This window comes from Struthio camelus, chromosome 26, assembly GCF_040807025.1.
Source record: "Struthio camelus isolate bStrCam1 chromosome 26, bStrCam1.hap1, whole genome shotgun sequence".
NCBI classification, from domain to species: domain Eukaryota; kingdom Metazoa; phylum Chordata; class Aves; order Struthioniformes; family Struthionidae; genus Struthio; species Struthio camelus.
Genome location: NC_090967.1, coordinates 5,454,813 through 5,478,745, shown reverse-complemented (window position 1 = coordinate 5,478,745; position 23,933 = coordinate 5,454,813). Strand labels below are relative to the sequence as shown.

General features: G+C 39.9%; 2 protein-coding genes across 26 annotated transcripts in view; one reads left to right on the top strand and one right to left on the bottom strand.

Moving 5' to 3' along the window:
- MYO9B (myosin IXB) overlaps positions 1–13,340 on the bottom strand; it is a 46,780-nt gene extending 33,440 nt beyond the window's left edge. For 8 of the 23 annotated variants that reach the window (XM_068920135.1, XM_068920124.1, XM_068920136.1 and 5 more), the window contains exons 1-2: positions 13,189–13,310; positions 1,564–2,457 (exon numbers count right to left, since the gene is read on the bottom strand). In XM_068920135.1, coding sequence (XP_068776236.1) covers positions 1,564–2,400 — 837 coding nt within the window. In that variant the 5' untranslated portion in view covers positions 2,401–2,457; positions 13,189–13,310. The other 15 variants (XM_068920132.1, XM_068920113.1, XM_068920133.1 and 12 more) reach the window with 8 other exon arrangements.
- On the top strand, positions 12,637–21,290 carry HAUS8 (HAUS augmin like complex subunit 8). 3 transcript variants are annotated; one of them, XM_068920146.1, is made up of 11 exons: positions 12,637–12,771; positions 14,061–14,128; positions 14,211–14,266; positions 14,581–14,686; positions 15,412–15,525; positions 16,070–16,152; positions 16,802–16,873; positions 17,380–17,538; positions 18,545–18,686; positions 19,506–19,647; positions 20,471–21,290. In XM_068920146.1, the coding sequence occupies exons 1-11, from the start codon at positions 12,689–12,691 to the stop codon at positions 20,589–20,591; spliced, it is 1,146 nt and encodes a 381-aa protein (XP_068776247.1). In that variant the 5' UTR covers positions 12,637–12,688; the 3' UTR covers positions 20,592–21,290. The 3 variants fall into 3 exon arrangements, 2 of the variants coding, with proteins under 2 accessions (XP_068776247.1, XP_068776248.1); XR_011136412.1 differs by having other exon boundaries at positions 12,674–12,771; positions 19,538–19,647; XM_068920147.1 differs by lacking the exon at positions 12,637–12,771 and adding an exon at positions 13,928–13,989.
- The last annotated feature ends 2,643 nt before the right edge of the window (positions 21,291–23,933 follow it).

Here is a 23,933-nt window from a genome sequence, read left to right as displayed (position 1 = left end):
ATAAAACAACCCTTCATCTTTTGCAATAGTCAGTCACAAGCTTACACTGAATCAATGCGTGACTGACAAGCCTCCTTAAAGATGTAGAGCAAGAAGTTTCTCTGAGAATTTCAGGAGTCTCACATTTCAGATAATATGTACTCCAACATCAATGTTAGAATTTATTCATCAAATTTGCAAGCTAAACTCTCAATTGCTCAGCATAGTTCTAGCTAGCAAGACTATTTTCACATGAAATGCATTACTAAATTGCTCAATGGGAGTCTGAAGAGCTGCAGTACATGTGCCAACCAACCTTACTGTAGAAAACCAAAACGTCTTTTCATGAATATTCTCAGGCCTAAACAACATTTACCTGTGACATCTACAAAGTTAAGCTTTAATTTTGAATGTCAATGCACAAAAACAACAAGATTTAATTTCTCCCCCCGATTTGACACTGCTGAATCATGTCCCGCAGACCAGGGCCTGAAACAGTTAATTGCAGCAAATGCAGAAAGATCAGCTGATCAGACAGTGCTTTCCACAGTGACCCCTTCCTGTTTTGTGTTTAGAACTGCAAACTTGAGCTCCAGCAACCAACAAACCTCAAGCAATTTTACTTCTGCTTTCAATAGCAGAAAGCAAGGCAAAAGAGAACTTGCATATATTCCTCATTCTTTAAAGAAAAGCTTTCAAATCACATTTATAAATATAGCACAATTTTAGGTTTTACTTCATTGCTTTTTCACATGGTTTAGCTTAAAAAAAAAAAAAGGACCAAAAAAATCTTTTGATGAAATTGTTGTTTCATTTGAGAATACTTAAACCTAAACATTCCAAAAGGTAGCGTTCGAACTCCTTGCTGTTGAACATTTTATTACATCCAGCAAAAGATTTCAAAAAGTTTTTCCTTTCAGATCGGAGAGTAAGAGGGAAAGGCTGCAGCCTACAAGATCTGTTCAAGTTTATCCTGTTGTTACCTTATGCAATGCCAGCTGTACCCCTTTCACCCTAGCGGTTAGTTTTGCTTTCTGTTGGAAATGCTGTTCAAATTAAAAGTCAAAACTGACTCACACTTTCTCCCCAACTAACAACGTTGTTCTTTTCAAAGCAAACATTTACAGCAAGGAAATAACTCCCCTGGAAAGCTAGTTCATAAAAAAAGCTACAGGACATGCTTATACACAACGGCATAATTACGCTAAGCAGTTAATATTTCAGTAGAACTACTTCTTTGTTAAAACATTTACTTATAGTTTCAGCTTGATTCAAACGACACCAGAACTTTAAGAGGGAGAACACAAGTAACCTCTGTCCCAGAATATTAGCGTCTAGTTGTGGAAAGTTAAGTCAAATATCAATTAAAAGCTACAGGATGTCAACTGCAAGGAAGTATGAATTAAGGAAAATCAATTAGAAGCAGTCCCACAACAGAGCCAAACACCAATGCAGCTCAGAGATATTTAAAGTCTACGCCAAGCGGGTGACTCTCAAAACACGCTCAAAATTAGTACTCAACAGTAGTTATTTGAAATTTTTAAGAAGCAGTTTTCATGAAAGGTAATTTTAGCATGAATTTACCTCCAGAACTGGTCCAGCTCCTAGAATAGTTCTCTCCACACCACTTGCGTACCCTTTCTGGCTCAGTGCCGTGAGGCAGTGAATTAAGAAGTTTGTGCTTTGAGTTTTTCCAGACCCACTTTCACCTGATATAACTATGCACTGATTGACATGTTTTTTGAGCATTGTGTGATAAGCCACATCAGCAATGGCAAAAATATGAGGCTCCAACTTCCCAAGCTGATGATTCTCATACATCTTGACGTATTTAGGATTATAAATGGGCAGGAATTTGAAGGGGTTAATTGCAATCAAAATACTTCCTGCATAAGTATAAATTTTGTGCTTTAGAAAGCGGCACTTGAGATTTTCTAGGAGTGTTGTCTCTGTTAGGTTGGGGAGATTGCATAAGTCATCAAAGTCCTCCTGATGCCAGGGAAGAAAACCCCTTTCAACCAATCGCCGAGCATCTGTCTCCTTGGATAGCAGTTGCATCTGGACATATTTGATAGTCCCATCAGTGTTCCTTTCTTGCAACAGAAAGTAGTACCCATCCTTTTGAGGATGCTCATCCTGAGCACGACGAGGCCAAAGTAAAACCCTATGAACTGGAGAATCATTTATATCAAGCACCCATTCTTCACCACCTGCTTCTTTCACCTCCACGAGCACATAATGTTTTGAGACATCCAGGTTTAAGATATTAATCACGTCCTTGATGACATCTGAAGATGTGCTGTCCTTGGTTGCTGTCACTTTGCAGCAGGGAGCACTTTCTGTTGAGAGCTGGGGGTAAATATGAAGATTATAGGCTGTCTTTGCCTGGCAAACTGCACTGTCAGCATCTTTTAAACTCATTCTGCCCCCAAATGGGCTTCAGTCTTCCACCCCTGCTTAATATGCAGTGCCCATTGTCTAAAAAATAAAAATAGAAATAAATAAATAAGTGAAATAAATAGAAGAAAAAGAAGTGTTAAAAAAAAAAAACAGCGCACAAGAGGTATTAGGGTAAGGTATTGTTTTCTGGAAGATGAGGATAAAATTGTTACACAGGCAAATCATTAACAAAAGAACTAATATGCAGAAGCAGCACATTAGTTTTATTTCTGCACATTAGTGAAGTTGTTTCAAATAGTCTGTTTAACCTATCCCATTGACTGAATAGCTGTCATAACATCTATCTTCTTCCCACCTTCGCTTCTATTTCCATGCCATCCTCTCCTCCCTCTTACAGCAGCACAAGCATTCACAGAGGCACAAAGCAAACTGAACTAGAATAAAGGTCCAGATTAAAAAACTCCTTGTTTCCTCAGGTCACTTTTAACCCAGATAAGTTCCCTGCCCCGGTTCACTCTATGGCAGTACAAACATTTACTCCCCCTCCCACACAAATCCTCCCTGAAAGCTGCACAAGCAACTTAAAGTGGAAATACTGTTGGATTGCTTCTGAAAACAGCTGTGCCAACATGAAGCATGGCAGGAGAAGCGATACATGGATGCAAGGAAGAAGGAGGTTCTGACACTGTGATCCACATGTTCTTTCACTTTTCCCAACTGCCCTCTTTCACAAAATGTACAAGATCGGTACAGTAGTTACTCCACTCAGCTTTAAGGAAACAGTGCCTCTGACTGACTCATGCAAATATTCCTGCCATCTCCTTCTAAGCCCAAACACTGTAGCGATTTCTCAAATATGCATAATTTACCCAGAAAAGAGAACGCTAATTTCACCCAAGTCAACCACATCCTTGCTACAGAGAGGTTTGATCTTGCTTTTTTATCACCTATTTTAGGCAACAAAGTAAAATTACTCTTATTGCAACTATGTGTTGAAGAAGCTGAGCTGAAACGATCAAGCAGAACTTTCATCCCAAACAACCCTCTTCACTCACATGCCTTTATACCCATCACATCAACTCTTTCCTCACTGGGTTTCAAGAACATCATGTGTGAAATTCCAAATATCATTCATTCATTCCTATTGCTTTTGCTTCCTTTCTTCCCTCTTGGAGGCCTGCAATCGAACTCCCATGACAACCTTATGGAAGTCAACCTCCTCCTTTCAGCCAACTCTAAAAGCCTCTAGACTTAGGAACGTTCTGTGCCTTTGCTGTATAGCGATTTTTCTCTCAGCTGCAATCCAGTAGACCCAGATCACCAAGGGTAGATTGGATTACACTGCATTAGTTCAGCAATTTATTAGCTTATCAACATACAGTAAAAAGAGAAGGATAATGAGGTATGACCTTTGTTTTAATGGTCTGTAAAACTTCATACCCAAAATGCCATTTCAAATTTTGTCTCAAGAACAGAATGTTTTAATTATACACTCATATGAGACATATAGATAGATAGACAAATATTTAAAAAAAAAAAAAAAGTGAAGTTATTTGCTTGTCACTGAACAACTGCCCAGGAACTTGCATAAGATCACAAAGAGCAATCATTTCAAATTAAAATCAGTAGAGAGTTGGAAGCATTTAACTGCCACTTCCACTGCAAGCAATGAATCACTTCAGAGAAACATATGACATAGTTCTGCCTCGTGAACTGCCTCAGAGTGGAGAAATCTGCTTTAAGGGAACTCTGAATAGTAAGCTTTCAGAAGTCATTGTTATGCAAGCTGGGTCATTTTTAGTGGCTGCTCATCAAAAGGAAGGCTAAGCAAGCCACAGGCAGCCAGACAAACCACAGCACCTCTCTGGGCAAACTGCATGGTCCCTCAGAAAATGGTTTCTTGCTCTGTAAAATTTCATTCATCATTCATTAAAGAGGACTTACTGCAAGATCTTGGCAATACAGAAAGACAGACGAGTGTGCTCAAAGTCCTCTCTCCATTTCCTTTACTTATCACTGAACAATAGTAAAGAAGTCTGAAGTATGTTTGAAGGAATAATGCAAACGTAAAGCATTCTTGACCTACAGAAGCTCAAACACCTTAATATGTAATAGAATCAGCAACAGACTGCTGCTCATGGGGAAGGCGAACCTGGAGAACAGACAGAAAAAAAGAACAGTGACCATTTTCTTTTCACATCAGCCAGGCAGCCAGCTCAACGAAAAGAGGCTGGCTCAGACTTCCTTTTTTTTTTTTTCCCCTCAGCAACTAGTTTCAGACACATAGTCATTAGACTCTAGTACGATAAGGAAGTCCCCTCCGGAAGTGTTTTCTGGCCCAAACAGCACCCTAAGAAACGTGCCACCAACTTGCTGCCCTTAAAGGGCTGCAGCTACACTTCTCAACCAAGGTGCTGACCTCTGACTTTACTGAAAGAGGTTTCCTAACCTCATCTCATGTCAGTTACCAAGATATATCTGGTACATTGCTGAAGACTCCCCAAGACGACTGCCCAAAGAGGAAACTGGGACACAGCCTCTTCTCAACCCAGGTCAGGCCAATCACAGCAAGCAAAAATGTGATAGCTGGTAGTCTCTGCTTAGATGCATAAGACTGAAAAACTGAAAAGAGAAAGACCTCTGAAAGTTTTCTGTCAAAGCAACATGCAGACATCAACCTTAATGTGTTTATGCTACACATACATTTCTATATTATGCAGTTATCGGGTATAATCTGATGGAAGCGCAAGCAGATAGCTTGAACTGTAAGGCAGACAGCAGACAGTTCTGCTTCCCCAATCGTTGCCTCATAAGAATGATTTGGGAGATAATCTACAGCAGAAAGAACTTGCTGAAACATGATTTCAATACACAGTCACATGGGGAGTAAGCAGAAAGACAGTCAATATAACATCGCCTCATTTTAACCAGGTACGAAGTCCAGATGCAGTTTTCTTTCTTTCAACAATATTGAACTTTAAGAGTGTTCTTTCACTGAACAACAACTTCAATCAGATATGCTACTTTAAGTTATTTAATACTGATGATGAGGCTTAAAAAAGTGAAATTCTAAACTTTATTAAATGAAGGGTAGCATTCAATTACTATTGAATTCCTTTTAATTAGTTCTCCTTTTGCTAACAACAGCTTATTTGTCATAAGAGAACCAAACTCAAAGTAAAAATGTGTATTGGAATAGTCTAAGATTTAATGTTGCAATGATCCAATTTAAACAAACAAGTAGAATCCTACAATTAAAAAAAATTAGAGTTCACAATATGCCGCTTATTGTAAGAGGCAGAGGTAAGAGTAAATACCATGATTAGCATACGCATATTTCAAAGCTGCTATGAAGCTTTATGCAACAAAAATAGATTACAAATAGCTACTAATTATCCTCATCACATAAAGCAATGACAGAAGGAAAGGAGGACATAACCCAGGGCCTATAGTTTGGTAGCAGTTAAAAAAAAAAAAAAAGTGGGGAGGGAGCATGATGACAGAGATTGGATTAGGCTACAGGACCACAGCCTCATACCCAAAAATAATCCTAGCAATCTTCTGAAAGAACAGTCTCAGTAGTCCAGCTATAAATGAAAATTTAGTCATTTTGCCTCGGATATCAAAGGTAGTCAGGTATGACACGATCACATCACTCCTTTGGGTTCTTGCTTACGTAAATTAGTATATCCTAAGCAGATTAACTAACTGAAATCACTAGACATTTGGGGGGGAAAAAAATACAGCTTTATTAAGAACAAAAACTGTAAACCTTCGTATGACGCGAGTCCCAAAAGAAATAACATAATGTTTCAACATAATTCTTCTACCTAAGAATTAGGCTGATAAAATTCTGTCAGCCCAAACAGAGGTTTGAGGAAATGCTACCACTCTCCAATTAGCTCGTGATTTTCTTAGGGTATCAATTTCGGTTGATGATGATACTGCTCTAGAATAGGTAGCCCTCAGTACATATCTGACTTCATATTCTACATTATATTGAGTATTAAACAAGAACACAAAAGTAAAATAGCCTACACTGAGCAGATTGTAAGTTGGCTACCTGATGGGTCCCAGTATTTAACTATGGACAGGGTATCATCGAGCAATTGAAGGGTTAGATTCTAATAAAGTTGGGTTCTTGGCATCAAAGTACATATTTTCATCATAATTCTAAAAGAAAAGAGTTACTGATAAAGGATGACTCATACAAAGATTGAGAAAGCAGTAAATAGTCAGAACGCTAGGTGCGTGATACAGTTCAGTAGTACAGGAGTAAGCAAAAAACCCTAAACAAATTTCAGCTCAGCTTACAGATGTATAACTTTACGTTTATCTGAAATAAGTCATGTCGGCAGGTTTGAAAACCATATTGGGTAATCATTTAAACATGGGATTCTTTATGTTACATAAGAAGCATAACAGTGAATGTAATTCCCAGATTCATGTTAAACGAATATTTAGCTAGGCAGCCATATTACCTTTGTACTCAGAAGGTGCATGACCATCTAGAATATATCCAAAATTCAAGTAAGAAGCTGAGATAAGAACAACAACAACAAATCTGTTAGAAAACGTCCCCTTAGAGCAAACTGCTCGAGAAGCTTTGTCTATGAGAAACACACGGGGTAGACTGATACCAGTTTAAGTCCTTGCATAAAGAACTAGAATTTGATAACCCTCAGTCCGAAGGACAAAACTATAACAAGAAACAGTGGCTGGAATTCAAAGCTAGATAAATTCAGCCTAGCGTAAGACAAACATCACCAGAAAGTTACCCTCCACTGCAAGATTCAACTGACACTTAATGAAGAAGCCTGATTGCTAAAGTTCTTTTCAGAAAATCAGTCAGTCCCCAATCACAGATGTGCTCGAGTCAGAAAAGTTAATAGGTACCACCATCATTTATGTTAAAAACAGGGTGAATACATGATGACAGTGATTCCTTCTAATTTTTATGCTCTATGGTTACTTAGAAAGTTTTTAACAAATTGAAATATTTATTGCTCCAATGCAAATTAGTTCACCAATGAAGCAGAAGCCTGAATTCAGGTGCAGAAAACACTGGAAGAAAAAGGAGAAATACAAGAGTACAAGGTAATAATGAAACCATATTGGTCAGTATGCAAAGCAGCATACTCAGGAAAAGAGTAGCCCAACCACTATACAGTTCTTTTTGTAAGAGCTGGAAATTTCTACAAAGTTACCTCAAATTTCTTTCAGTGCTCTTTCCTATAAGGAGCTTCTTTCCAATGCATGGGGCAAAACAAAGCTGTGTGTTAGAGAATTTAATAAGCAGGAGACAGAAGCTGGCACTTAAGCTCGCATCTATTCTTAGACTTCACGTTCAGACTCCCCTTTTTTTCTTAAAATGAGTTTTAATTTTCACAAGCCTTTAGTAGCACAAGTATATGTCTTCACAGTACTTAAAATTGACTAAGTACAATCATCTGCATCTGTAAAACACAACAAAGTATTATTTCTCACCATACTCCTATGTTACAGATGTAAACACAGAGCAAGAATTAGGCAAGCTGGGCAAGACAAAAATCAGGCAAAATTAGAAATGAAAAGCTTTTGATTCTAATCTTTTGTTCAACCCATTCGACTGTAGTACTACTGCGCTGATGAGTGGGGCAACAGCGGCATGGGATTAGCATGTTAAAGGATATCCTGATGTATGATCGGTACCCTAATGACAATGGTTTTGTTGTCCCTATGTAATATATGCAATTTAAAGATACCTATTTTCAAGCAAGATTGAAGAAAAAGGGGAGTAGGGCAAGACAAAATGCTGAAACTTGGAGCAGGGCAAGACGAATTTAAACAAAAGGTACTAGTTAGAGGTCAGCTGTATCCAACTATCCTAGAATGATAATTCCAACACATCTAGAAAAATGGAAGCAAGTCTAATCAATCCAAAAATTAATTTCCAGGATTTTATTACTCTCTTTCCCCTCCACCCCTACCTTTGCAAATTCTACCAAGTAACTGTATCTTTGTCAACAGCACTAATATAACAAGTCTGTAAGACAACAGTCTAAAGCAACATTAGTTTTTATATAAGTTATAAGTCAAAATGTACTAAAAAGCCACTATACACACACACACACATATATAAAATTATATATACGTGTATATATAATTTTTTTTATATATGTATGTAAGTATATGAAACAATAATCTAAGTCAACATGGGACTGTACTATTTGGTCCATCACTGGAGGACTGATTATACTTGTCACTGAAATCACTCAGAAGGGCAGCTTTTCAGGTAACTACTTCAATGCTTTATGAAAGAAATTTAGTAGGCTACATATTTCAGCATTAAGTCAAAATTTTACTTTGCCCAGGCAACATTAATAGAAATACAGAAGTAAAAAAGGTAAATTCTATATGATAATTTTGATGGTATTTTCTAACTGTCTTCAAGTCTCTACTAAACAAATCATTTTTCATAACATGCATGAAAGCCAACATTTTATAATGTAGTAAAATTCTAGAAAAGGACTTTGCCCCAATCAGTGCAGGGTATCTGTTTAGTTTAAATAAGGCCATAATTTGAGACCACATGTTTAGTCAATGAATCATAGTGAAGCTAAAAAGGGAAAGCTACCATCACAGCAAAATTGTCCAGAACAAACTTTATAATATTCCAGTTCTTCATTTTCATGTATGTTTTCAGTGCTGCATGCCTCAATTTGAAAGCTTCAAGCTTCTCACATTGTTCATCAAGCATCTTTCAGTATGAAACTAGAAATATATCACAATTGCCACAGCTCTCATATTGCTGAACACCAAAATCACCAATTATTGTCCCAAAAGAAGATTCCCTCCCATCAAATTACAAACATTTAGCAATTTCAAAATTATTCAATTAATTGGTTTTGAAAGCAAGGAATTTCCAGCAAGATTATAGGTTGTAGAGACACCCTAAAACTTCAAGCATGAACTATCCTTTACAGGTAAGGCAAAGCTTTAGCCTTACTACAGCAAACTTCAGAGACATGCAGTTTCTTTTAGTAGAGCATAATTAAATTCTCTTGCCCCCTCCTTTTTTTTTCTTTTCTTTTTTTTTTTTTTAAATATCCCAGACATTTGTAGATCACTTGAAAATTGCTTAGCATTCTAGTTACAACTCAATAGTTTTCCCCGGTTGTCTACAGTTCTGTTGGACTAAACAGCTCTAAAGCCCTGGTTGTCTTCAGCTAAAAGCTCTTTCCTTTTTTAACCCCAGAAGAGGTAGTTTTGAATGGAGCAAGAAAACTCACAACACTTTTGTTACGACTTTTTCTAGTCATCGCTGCCAGAGAAGCTAACACCTGCCATAGGCTGCGTAACCAAGACACTGGACTGCAATGCAAGTAATGCGATGTATTACACAAAAGTCAAAGAACAACTGAGAAGGAACCACCTGTAATGAAGGTAACTTTTCTCTACTCTCTATGGCCCTTATGACTCTGATCTCAATCTATGCTCTTAGATCACCTAAGATGCAGACCTCTACTTCCTCTTAATGACTCAGATGCACAATTTAACCTCAACAAGCCTAGGATACCTTATCAAGCTTAGTGTCATTAAAGGTCTAACAACATGTTATTACCTTTAAAGAGTGTGATGTCAGAGTTATGGATGTACATTTGAGTATGATTCAGAGGAAATGAAATGTGACTCTTCTGATGGAAGTTGAAAAAATAAGGAATGAAGGCAGAACAACTAACAGCATTTGTCTCAAACAGCATAATCAGAAGAGCCCTGGACACTATTCTCACCACTTTTTGTAATTTTCTTAATTTTATCATTAACGGCATTACAGCTCTCAACAAAGGAAGTCAAAATCGCACTGCTCCAATGCTGCAATTACACTGATAAGAAATTCTCTTAAGAAACTTTAGGTCTAACTACTATGTGAATAAAAGAAACCTGGCTCATCAGCAGCAGAACATACAAACATCATAAATAGCTTTAAAAACACTGTTATTGTTAAACACTGTTGATCTTTTGAAAGAAGGGCAAATTTTTTTAGGATCTGTCTTGAGTTTCATTGGGTAATACAGTATCAGTTACAAACAATACAATAAAGCCTAGATAATAGCAATTGTGCAAGTCACACTTAAGTCACTTGATATATAAAGAAAATACAATATACTAAGAAACAAAATCTCTGAATTTTCCTTCTCTGAAATAAAGACACTGCTAACCCTTTCAGAAAACAAATAATCTATTAAAAAGCCACCTATTGAAAAAAATTCCTTATAAGTATCTCAGGCCTTACTTCTCCTTGATATTGGTCAGTTCGGTAAAGCCTTCTCCTTTAAAACAAAAACAAGCAAAAAAAAAAACCCCTTACATGCATTTATAAAACTAAGCATGAGTTTCCAACCAAAAAATGCTATTCTTCTACGACAAGGTTTTAACACTTGTACACTTTTTTAGAGGGCACCATCCACTGGTACTCAGCCCTCCTAAAAAACATTCAGCATATTTAACAATGCAGAAATAGCAGACCATGTTAGAGGCTTCTGTTTCAATAAAATGTAACTGCAATTGACCAAAAAATTCAAAAGTCAGAGGAGAAAAAGATAAGCAGAATAAGTAATTCAAGTTACTAAGAAACAAGACATAATAAACCTCTTCATCTTTCAAATTCACAAAAAATGTATTGAACCATAGATTTTTTTGTTTAATTATAACTCATGACTTCTCCCTCCCCCCAACTGGTGAAATAGCTAATACTGTTGCATCTTTTAGGATTTCTTTCTTTTTAAATTCCTAAGATATGAGAATCACGATATTTGCCCATCTAGCTACAGAAAAGCCATATTTAGCCTAAGTAATATTGGACTATGTGCATATGAGTCAAACAGTTATTCATACACAGGATTATTCAATAAGTCTAATGTTTGAATCATTATTCGTCAAAAAACTAAGTCTGTACAAAGTTTTACTTACTAGGTGCACCTCACTTAAATTTGTCATTGTCTGTATTTACTCTTTCTAAATTATTCAATTCTACAAACACTTCAGGTTCCACAGAAAAACACAAACCTATAAATCCTCCCACCAATTAAAATATCAACTTCCACAGACAACTGTCCTGTCACTGCACAAACTAGTCTTCAACTACTGAAAAAGCTTTTTGTTGAGGCAAATATTCATGCATGGTAACAACATCATCAAGAGTACAGTTCTATAAAAGCAGGTATATGTTACTGTAGTATCTCCCAAGCTCGATATTAATAAGTTATCACTAACAATGAAGGAAACGGCCTAAGATACACCATCCTGATACGCAAAGAAGCTGTTACTATGCTTTTAGTCTACAGCAAGGAAACAATCTCACTGTTAAGGGTGCTGTTTCTGAAGCTCAAAGATGAAAATAATCAAAAAGAACTCTTTTCAGAGAGGAGCTACAGTAAATCTTGAAGCTATACTTCTACACCTATACATCTACACCAGAAGTTTTTCATGTTGTTTTCCCCATATTTTCTCTCCTAGACCTCTTCCTGACAAGATGCATAGTTAAAGGCGCCATAGGGTATGACACCAATATATTAAACTGGAATACAGGGTTACTGCACACTGTTACTTTAGGGCAAGTACTTCAGTCTTGTACTCCAGCTAACAGACCTGAAATCTGAGCTCTCCGAACTACCTATGACAAAGTCTTATCTGCCAATAGCTAGGAAGCCAAACCGATACCAATCCAGCTTAAGGAGTAATGTGGGAGGATGCTGATGACATCTTTGAAAGGCTAATTACATCTGCCAGAAGCCTGAGATCATCGCCAGACCTCTGCTACATTGCCACCCACCCAGAAGCTGAAATCAAGGAGCAGTAGAACTCAATTGGTTACAAAGTACTTTTCACAAAGAATTGCAAACAAAGCTGGTGGAGAATTTTGCCAAAATATTTGCAAAGTAATAAAAAACAAGACTAACAATGATATTAGAAAATCATCTCATGTTAGGATGATGTATAACCATATCAATTGTATTGTCACAATAGTCGTGGATCAGGAAGGAACTCTGCTACGTTTAGTCTACAAACGCATAACAAAGAGAAACCCCCAGCTTGCAGAAATTTTACATTCCAAGAGATTGCAAAAAGCCAAACTTACCAAAAAGACCAAGAACTACCAAGATATAAACAGCAAGAGGCACACATCAATTAGGCAACGATGGTCAGCATGATAAAGCACGGCGTCAACACAGCAGCAGCCTTGCTATTTGTCAAGCGTTGCCCCCCAAAATAAAACAAACAAACAAAAGGACACCTTTAAGGAAGCTTGGGGGAAGCAGACAGCAAGATGTATTTACGGAGGCTTGCAGGCAGGTCATACCGAGAGCTAGAGACATCATGTGAGAAAGCGGAGCGGTGCGCGGCTGAAAGGTCAGTAAGCAGGAGATGGGAGCGAGCATCACGGCAAGATCCTCGCGGCGCGTATTGTGCGGGGTGGGAGGCACAAGAGAGGCGGTCGAGGCGAGGCATGCTCCTTCGGCTAGGACATGTCCGGCTCTCTGGGCGCCGCAGAGACAAACCGCTGCAGCAGGAGCAGCGCGGCCTGCCAGCCCGGTCGCTTCCCCCCCCCCCCCCAACTCCCGAGCCGCCTCCTGAGGGAAACGGCCGAGGCGGCCGCCAGCCAGGGCCCCGCCGCCGCCGCCGCCGCCGCCGCCGCCACCCACCCCCTGTGAGACCCGGGCGCCTCTGAGGCGCCCCCCACCAAGCAGCTCAGCCCATAGAGGAACGGGGGGAAGCGGGGGGAGGGCGGACGCCCACCGGGGCGCGGGGCCTCACACCGCCGCCTACCTCACGCCGGTAGAGGAAGCGCTGGCGACCGGCGCCGCCACCCGCCACAGGCCCCGTCAAGGCGCCGCCGCTTCAGCACTTCCGGGTGGGGGAAGCAGGGCGGCGGCCCATTCAGAGCCGCGTGCGCACTGCGCATGCGCTCACCTCCCCCCCGCCCCCCCCGCCCCATCCCGCCCGGCCGTGAGGCGCTGAGGCGGGAGGCGCGAAGCGCTGTTGGTGGCCGCAGGCGGCCGCCCTCGGCCCCGCGCAGGGCTCGGGAGCGGCTGTCGGCCGGCAGCCGGCTGTCTTCTCAACCAGCGCCCTGCGGTGGGAAGCGGGAGTGAGTGGATTCCTGTCAAAACCGAAGAGGCCCTGCGCTGCTCTTGGCTGCGAGGGGCGCTCGCCGCCCTTCCCCAAGCGGTTTGCCGGGCCGCGGCGGCCGCGTGCGAGGCCCGGAGCGCGGCCGGCCGGTTCACGAGCAATCGGACCGCAAAGCGCCGCCGACTCTCACCAGCGGCCTAGCGAAAAGGCAGCAGGTGTTGTCAGGCTCCCGTGGCTTGTCAGGCAGCTTTACGGGGCCTGTGGCACACCCGCGCAGGCCCGGCCCGAGCGGCGGTATCCCCTCTACGGGCACGGCCCTCGGGGTGGGGGTGCTCCCCCACCCGTGAGGTGACCGTCGAGGCAAGCGTGGGGCGGGTCCCGGCCTCGCCTCGCCCCTCCGCGCCGCCAGGGGGCGCGCGGCGTTCCCGCCGCTGGGGCGCGGGGGCGGTGCTGCGCCTGCGCGGGCGGTTCGAAGGCGATGGCGGCTGAGGCGAGCGGCGGGTGAGTGTGTGAGGGGGCGCGTCCCGCCCGGCTCCCCGCCGCCCTTTACACCTCCCGCTCTGTCTTTACAGGGTGTCGGCGCTGACGGATACCTCCAGTATCGCGGCGGACGGCCAAGCGTCTGGGAAGAAGCGGAGGGGTAGGCGAAGGAGAGGGGAAAGCCCTCTGAGGCGGGGTCGCTGAAGCGGGTGGCTGCCTAATTCCCTCTTCCTCCCTTGCAGGTGGAAGGATCGTGAAGTCTCGTTACCTGCAGTACGATAAGAAGGAAACCAAAAAGGTACCTAGGCGCCTCGCTGTGGGGCTCTGGGGTCTCTCAGCAGGGGCTAGAAATGGTCCCAGCTGGCGGTTTGGACTTCTAGAGGTGTGACCTGTGTAGAAGACAGCCCTGCTGGGGTCTGAGGGAGCCGTTATTTATTGGCAAATAGCTACAGACAGGGATGGCAACTTAAGACTGTATTCAGCTGATTTGCAAAGCACCAAGACGCCCTAGGATAGAAGTTGTTTATTTGTCAGCATTCAAATAGGATTAAAATAATATCACTGCTTGTAATTGCTGCTTATGTTCAGTCTTATCTGTTTCTTGGTTGTCAGGATAGTTCAGCAAATTCTTTTACAACTCCTACTGCCAAACCATTTGAAAAAGGAGAGAGCCTACCAAGCAGATCAGTTCTTCCTCAGAAATGCAAAACTTCTGCTGGTAGGTTTTACCAGAAGAATTTAAAAACTGTTCTTTGAGGACCTTTATTTCCAACCTGTGGAACTCCTAACAACTCAAAAAATGTCTTTAAGAGCTGATGTTTTGTATTACCTTTACTACTGCTAGTTGTTTTGAAGATATATGCAAGGAGAGTTAAGATGTGTGAACTTGATGTGGGATTAGGAGGTGTAAACTGAAATGCATTAAACTTTTGTCTAGACTTTGTCCTACGAAACTATTCTGGAATAAAGTAATTGAGTTGTCTAGAATAAGGATATCTCTTACCTTGTCTGTGAAACTTTGAACTATTATTTCAATATGGCCTCATTGTTGCTTCAGGTTTTTCTTTAAAGTGTTGCAATAAACCCAGTGTAAAACGTAAGTCCCTCAGCACATAATTATCTGCAAAGCTGTCCTTTTATAATTCTTTTGCAAGAATTGCAAGAGAATGTGCTGGTGAGACCTTAACTTAACATGAAAATCCTGAGGAAATATGTGATTTGCTCTTTATACTTAAGTGCTATTGCAGAGCTGTGAAATGGTTGAGGATAAGTTCTGAACTACTTTAACTCTAGGTAAGTTAAGAGCTATACAAATGGTGTATATAAAGTAAACGTATAAAAGTTCCCATGAAGTTGCCAGATGTTAGTGAAAGAATATACAATTGTAAACTTGTGCGGAATCTGTTCCAGTTGTTTTAGTCTGACAACAGCTTCTTTCTACAGGTGCTGTCCCTTGCTCATTAAATCAGAGCAGTTTTGAGAAAGGTGACTTACAGTCCACTTTATTAGATGAAGATAAAACTACTCGACCTGACCTTGATCTTTCAGCCATTAATGGTAAGCTCCACTCAAATTTACTTTCTTGCTTTATTATTTTTAGTTTATTATAGTATAACTTCATTATCAATAACACTCATGCTGTATTGTAGTCACGTGAAGATATTGTTAAAGATACATAAGGTAAATCTTATTTTTAAGTAAGTACCATTGAGCAGAGGTATTGAGGTCTTTGGAGATTAAATTAACCTCTTGATTTTGAATATCTTCTGGGTACTCTTTTTTCTTTTTGAGATCTAATATTAAAGAACAAAGCACCCTCAAGTATTTGTTTCTACAGCACATGGGTTTTAATCAGCCCTTCTGAAAACTGGACCACATCTGTCTGTAACTGTCATGTAAAGCTGAAATATAAAGTATAAAATGCTTGTCTGAGCCACGTTTTCTCATGAGTATAATCCAAGCCAGAAACAGAGCACAAGCCTCTTTTACTGGAATACACAATCATTTCAAAATTCTCTTTGCTTTTGAAGAACTTCATGATGCCTTGCTTCATGCATTTTGGGGAAAAAAGAGTAATAACATCTCTCTTGTTCTGATACAGAAAAGAGTCTTCTTAAGAAGACTTCTAGTTCAAAGACCGTTTGCAAAACGGGTACAAGGACAAGTGGAAAAAAGCAGAATGCGGTGAGTCTCACTGCCTTATCTTAAATATTTATTTTGAAATGTGCCAAAGGAGTATTTTCTCTTTATCTCTAATCTTGGCAGCAAAAGTTGAGGTTTCCAGGATGGTGCATCTGCCTTAGAGCAGAAGTCAGACAGTAGGTCTATTCTACTGCTGGTAGAACAGGTTAAAAACATAAACAACAGTTTTTGCTTCCACCTCTTGTGATACAGAGTCTGCTCTAGTTGCAGCATTTGTTCAAGTCAATTCTTCTTGTATTCCTTTCTGTACTTTTTACTGATATCCTGTTATCTTTAAATGTTTTCTGACACTTTTTCACCAGAAAATTAACAGTGGCTCAACCTAATTCTGAAGTACTTTGTAACATAGCAGCGCGTTCAACATAGCACTGAAACTTCAAGTTCTCTGCGACTGTTTTGAACATCCGCTGAAAGCGTGATGAAAAATGGTGGAACAGTGAATAAACAAGCTGGTTAAGTTATCTCTAGTTAATGTGCAACGTTTAAAAACCCAAACAGTTCATACAGCTAACAGTTGTTGATAGTAATGCTGATTCTGGGTGCAAATTAGACTTCCAGTAATTTATTTGAACGCTGAAAAAAATGATTTAAATACTGAAATTGATCTAGTATGTTCTTTTCTTTTTAAAAGAAATCTGATTCTGATGTTCTGAAGGAATTGTTGGCATCTCAGACACTGCTTTTAACTTACCTAAGAGTGAAGGTGAGACTCGGTCAAGTATTTGGTACGTCAGATAGAAAAGAAATCAAGCAGCTCTTCCATACCAAGTTCTGTGCTTTCTAATCCATAAAAGTTAGATTTTTATGATTTTTACATATTTACGGCTGTGGAACTATGCAACTTGCTTTGAAAACTCTCCTGGAGTGAATTCTGCGCCAGTTCGTTAGGCTGATGCCAGTTCTTCGTGAAACGTGCAGAGGGTGCAGAAGTCTTAGGAAAACTGGGGGTGAGAGTGCTTGGATTTCAAGGGTGTAGCAATTACTTTGTTCACCCCGTGCTAAACGTGTGTATTTTTCCTTTACAAAAGATATCGGCAGGGATGGGGGGAGAGGATGGAGTGGCTTTAACTGAAAGGTACTGTGCTCGTTGCATGAAGTCTCTGGTTCCCTAATTGAAGCTATTTGAACTTGAATCTGAGATTTTCATGTGCTGCTTCAGAGCATTAATTATAGCCTCATTTTGGTTATGAATATTTTTGGATTTAATAGGCAGGAAAAAATCTTGCCCAGCTGGAGGAAAAAGCAGAAGAAAACTTGCTAATGTTGTGTGAAGAAAAGGAGAGGCAACAGGAGAAGCTCTGTGAGTTGAAGCGTGAGTTCCTGCTCAAAGAGAGAGAGCAGGAACTGGAAGATGTGTTAGACAAACAGGTAGGCTTTATTACAAGTCACACTTCCCCTGCATTTAAACAAGCTCTGTTATGAAGTAGTCTTTTCTTCAGACAGATTTCTGTTTCTGTGGCCTGCCAGTATAGAGTTTTATGCATCTTGGACAAAAGAAACGTCTACTTCCTGTCGTGCCATGTTATGCTCTCTAGTAACCTAAACAAATGCCTGCGTCACTTTTTGCTGTCCTTTGTGGATAGGCAGGAAGGAGAAGTTAGAGCTGTTAGGCAAGGGGGAGCAGTAGTGCACCAGTTGCCAGAGCAGCTTATAGTTGATGCACAAGAGACTTAAGTGGCTTAAAACCGCATGAACATCCTGCAGTTATGTAATTATAGTTGTTATGGCCAGAGCTGAGAGGCAAACACCCCTGTCCTTTATCTGTCTTATTTTTGTATGTTAGACGGCAGTAGTTCCGGCCTGACTGTAAGAAGGCAAGTTTCTAATAATTTTCTTAATAATAGATGATCTTAGAAGCTAAAGCCTCCCGTCTTTCTCGGTATTTTGTAAGTTTTATTGTGTCAAATTGGACAGATAGTATTGTTGGAATAATTAATTTTAAAAGCTAAACTTTTGTTTGCTTTTAACAAATATGCATTGCATATTTGCAGTTTTGTAAAAATTAAACAGTTAAGACTTTTTTCTCTTGGGGAATACACTATATCTGCAGTCCAAAGATGAAAGGCAAAATGTTTTGCCTGCTACATTTCTAACGCTTCTGAACTATAGCGACGAGGAAACTGGCAGTGACGCTTTTGGGGTGGTAGAGGAAAATCTATTAAACAGTAGAATAGGAATAACTTACCATAAACTTCTTGAATTCTTCTGTCAAAGAGCATTTCAAAGTGGTATTTGGGATTTTTTTATTATTATTTTTTTCTGCATTGAACCAGACCTGAATCACAATCTATAGGTATATAAGCCAGCTCATGCATTCTAACTCTTTCTAAAATGGCTTCTTTCTGATGAAGTGTTCATCATGTGTCCTTTTCAGATGGAAGTACTTGCTCCCCTTGTTCCTGTTTGTGAACAGTTTAAAGAGCAATATAAAAGCTTTGCAGCTTCCCTGGATGCTACTAGACATGAATTACCTGTGAAGAATATACACATAGAGGGAGATACACTAACATATCTGGGTAGGACAACTTGAATTTTCAAATTCACAAATAGTGTTTTGCAGTATGCTAAAATTCTTACTTTGTTATTGCTAGATTTATTTATAGCCGTTGGATGAATGTTGTGTGCTGCTCTTGGAGTCTGTACGGACACTGGGCTGCAACAGTAGCCACGTGTTTTACTATGGATAATTCTTGTCGCTGTTTAACCATTTAGATGTACGTGTTCATTATTTTTATCTATTAGCCAGAAAAATGATTTCTAAGTTAGGACAGTTATTTTCTTTTAGAAAGTTTCTGTATCCTTTTTTCTTTTCTTTTTCTTTTCTTTTCTTTTTTTTTTTTTTAACTGTATCCCTCCTGTTCCTCCACCCCCTTTCTTGTTCCTAATGTGTCTGCAAGTTGTACAGTTGTAGTAGTATCTTGGTCTCTTTTTGTTTCTCTCTTTGAGGGATATAGCCATGCGGATAGATTTGCTTGTGTTCATGTAATGTACTTAAGCTCTAGCTTTACAGAGAAGTCTTAGTGTTTGCCTAATAAATCTGTACTTGTGCTCTCTACTGAAGTCTGTGCAAAAACTTACAAACAACTTCTAGCTATTGGTCTGTCTAGCATCAAGCAAGTGGATCTTAATAGCCTCTTGCTGCAGTTAGTCTTTGTAACTCTGAACTCGGCTTTCATAATTTTTTCACTGTGTATTTGTGAATGCTGAGCAAGCACTGGTTTTCCAATATCTGGTTCACCTCTCTCTGGTTCAGCTGCTAAGTTGTTAATAATCTTGCATTAAATGATGCCCCTGTGCATTTTTGAGTAATGTTTTTAACATATCCTATGTTGTAGATGAACTGCAAAAGCATTTAACTGTCACACAGGAGCTTCTGGCAGAAGTTACGCCTAGCTGCTCAGAAGAAAATGCAAAAGCACCCACTCTACTGAAGGAGCTTAAAGAAGTGTCTCAGGAACTGGATAAAGAGCTTCAAAGGTATTTACAAGAATCGGGTGAAAAGACTCTCCAACTCGATATTCAGAGAAAACCTACAGATCTCAACTTTTGAATTCAGCATGTGTATTGGAGGATTAATTGCTAATTAATTGAGCACTAAGTTTAATTTGTTGGTAGCAGACAGCCACATTTCTGTCCCTGCCCTCACCTACACAAAAGTCAAAAGGAAGATGTTTTTTTCTTGTTTATATATTCTAAATAAGACACTTCAGCGTGACATCTCTGATGCTTTAGCTGAGAATTTCGGTGAGCAAGGGTAACCCTAGTAGAGTGCAAATATGTAAGAGAGTAGAGAACTCCAGGAGGTAGAAAAGTGATCTGGAAGCACTCAGTCTTAAAGAATAATTGTACAAATACAACTGTAGCCTTGCTTTTCATTTCTTCCCTTATCGAGTCATGTACTTTCCCTCTGTATTGGACATCATCCCTGAGCAGGTACAAAGAGCACGGAAAGGTTTCTTCTTTGAGTATAGCGTCAACAAATTCGGAATGTCACTGAGAGCGTGAGGAAGAGATGTAATACGATAAATTTCCTTTCCTCCCTTCTCGAAGAAGAAGCTACAACTAAAATCTTTGAAGGCTGATAGACCCTGAACTTGGGCACTTATCTCCCTGTTCTGGAAATTCCCCCTTCCTCTCCTCCAAATTCTTGCCCTTGAGAAGCAAATTCTTAATTTACATTCTTCTTCTGGTGGCTATCTAGTAGGAGAATCTTGTGAATCTCCAGGTACGTGGCCTTTGTGAGCGAGCAGAAGTTATGATCCTCCACTGTAACTGATTTAGCCTGCTTGGTTTGTTCCAGGAGCTTCACGCAAGTGCAGAACCTGTCGTTTGAAGTCAGTAAAGAAGTTTCTCTGCATAACCAAAGAATATGCGAAGAGAACCATGGACTAGATGCTGTGAAACGTTGGTACTTCAGCTAAATTTTTACTGATAGGTGGGATCTAATCAGTGCCAACAGACTTATCTTTTTACTTCTTGTATAAACCTACGACTTGTCCAACTTTTCAATGATACCAGAATATGAAACCTGCAACATATATGACAATATAAGATACAGAGTTCTCTTCTGTAAGGAAACATCCTTTTTCAGATGTGTGTTTCTCATTTCCCTGTGGCACCTTCCTCCTCATTTTCTCCCTGACAGCACTGAAAGGTAAACCATAGGAAATGCTATTCTTAGGAAATACTGCATCTTGTATGTGGCTTCAAGTGCACTGACTTGCATCTCTTCCCAAAGTAGTGTCCCTTAAAGGGCAACCTATCAGAATATAGATACGGAATTGTGCATGTGATACTGTGCGTTTGCTGATCTAGTCAGGAGATCTGTAGGACTATACAGCATGAATATTGATGACTCAGTGAGCAGCTTCTGGAGGAACTGTAATTGTCCCTTGTTTCTTGATTTACCAAGAGGAAAAGGTACGTGAGTAGCTAATAGCGAGGCTGATGAATGGGAGGAACCTGATCACTTGCAACAGTGAAAAGTTGTGGTATTTTGTTGCCTAATTGTCTTGGAAACAAATTATTAAAATCTGACATGCTTTCGTATTAACTTGACACGTTCTTTTTAAGGACTCTATATTTTCATTTTATAATAAAAGTTGTCTTTTGCTGCTGTATGAATAGCCTTCATTTTTGAATATTTTCATTTATCTCCTGCAGAAGCTTCTGTTTCTGTCTGGACTTGTATAGGGCTAATACTATACAATATAAACAGTGATGGATTTATAGGCATTAACTAGTCCAAATGGCAAGCCATGTCCTCCTGCCACCCAAAGTGCTGAGTGTATGTGGACAGAAACCTCTAACCTAAATGCTGAGCAAGTGCCTGGATGAGCAACAGAAAACATCTGTTATGAACGGACGTGCCAAATGTGCCACTCCACCTCCCAACATACTTTCCATTTTTATAAGTGGAATGTATATAGCTGTCTGACAAACATGTATCCTATGTTTTGTACCTGTGGAACCTCTTTCTGTGATGTTTTCTCAAAAGCTTTGCTTTGTATTGTTTGCAAACTGGTACACTTCTGGCTTATCAACCTTTTTTGCCTCCTCAAAAACATATTTGGAGCATTCCCCTTGCACTCTTTGAAATATTCTTAAACTTCATAAATATTTCAGGTTTTATTGTTGGTATTAACAGCCTAACTAGATCCTGTCTCCTCTTATTTGAAAATAGGATTAAATTAAGCTATAGTAACTGAGTCGGTAAGGTGTGCAGTGTAATGAGTTGAGAAGTCCAATAGCTATTAAGACCTTAAGAGCTATTGTGTATAATTTCAATGTCTCTATTCATAGCAATTTATCCATGGGCCAGTGGGAGGGCAACAAGTAACTTTAAGATATTAATCTGGAATCTCTACTTCCTCAAACATGTTGGGTGAACAGCCCCCAATAGTTCACCTGTGTGTGCTGCCATACAGGCCATGAGTCACAGATGCTGCAAACAGCAGGTTCATAGACCTGGTCAGGACCATGAGATGCGCCTCCGAAGTTGACCACAGGATGGGGAACTTTGCTAAGCAGTCAATTCTGGTGTTAGGAATGAGTTAGTCTGTCCGTCTCCCCCCCCCCCCCTCCCGCCCCTGCAAGGGTGGAACTCTAAATAGAAAGGCTCCTATATGATGAAGCCATTGGTCAGGCAGCTGGTTTTCCTAAGTTAGGGTGATTTCTAGGCTGTTTGTCCTCATGCCTTTAACTTGCTTATCAGAAATGTGCCCTTCTGACACTCAAACTGTACTTAGAAAATTAAGAGGGTTCTTCTTAAATTTGACAGAGGAAGGATGTAATAAAAAAAATTATACTATTTTGATAATTCTGTCTCTGCATAGACACAAGGCAGAAGTGTTTCTCCTACAATTTCGTGATGTTAGACCTCGTTCCTTTCTATGATTACTTTTTTTTTTTTTTAAAGCTAGTTTTAGGAAATATTGACTTTTAATTTGAGACATATCCTCTTCAGTCAGCTGATTTTTCCACCATTAAGATACTACTATAGTGTATAGATACCAAAATATTATATTACTGAAACAACAGAGAATAATACTAATTTTTTAGAAGTAATTTTATTTCTAAATAACATATGATTGATCTCAGGGACACTGTTTCTATCCAAAGAATAAATGTACGTGTTCTGATTTTAATAATACTGGGTAAACTCTTTTGCTTAGTAATTTGGAGAGGACTAGAACAGGTCTTAGGTAGTCTCAGCTTCCTTCTGGATTTTCTCACCCTGATCATTTTATAAGCTGTTGAATTGTTATATCTGCAATGATCCTGTGAAGTGAAGTGGAATACTATTATTTCCACCCCCTGAAGAAAGGTGTGCAGGGGGTTCTGCTGACAGTGGTCAGAATTAGAGGCTCTAAATCTTTCGGTCCAGTAGTTCATTCCTGATGCTGCAGATGGCAGTCATTATCTATACAAGCCTAAGGCAAAGTGGGAGTCTACAGTTAGAGGAGCTAAAGGCCAGCTGCATGCACAAAACAAAGTGCTCAGGGATGTGCACTCATTGTTTCAGAAGAGTAATAGACAGTGTCTTTACTTGAGCGTGCTGGCCATTCTTTTCCTTAAACTGAACACTTGAATAATTCTTTCTACGGATGGTAGAACAAGTCTTAGATAAAGCAGCTCAGCCTCTCTAGGGAAGTATTTTGAACCATTTTGGACTGAGGGTCTCTTCCATTTTGATTTTCCTGAACATTAGTTCTAAGTGGCTTCATTTTGGCTCATTGAAGAAATAAAATGTTTTAGGCTCTTCCACTTTAAAATAGTCATAGGCATTAAACATTGTCATATTTAACACCGTACAGACAAAAAACCCAAGAAAAAAGACTGCAGAATCACTGGAGCAGGAGCTAAACAGATGTAACACCACCTATTTTGTATTTCCCGCTTATTTTCTGGAAATGTCGCATGTCTCAAAAGCTCTGAATCTGGTAGGAATCCTGAACAACTTAAGAGTGATAATATAGAGCTCTTTTTCTTCTGGTTATTGGTCTCTTTTTTTCTTTTGCACCTAGAATTAAGAATGTTCCCCTTATATTGTAACAATGTACATTTAGGCTTATTCTGTCTGAACTAGTGCAGTATTTAATATCTACGTATTCATCCTTCATATTCATAGAAGTTCATATTGTCCAAATGTTAGTAGTAGCAGTGTGCCCTGAAGTTTTGGTTAGCTTGTTCGGTTTTTATTTTCTTTCAGAAAGTGAAGACAGCTGTAAAACAGGCCAGCTAGCTCCGAGAGCTTGGGTGGG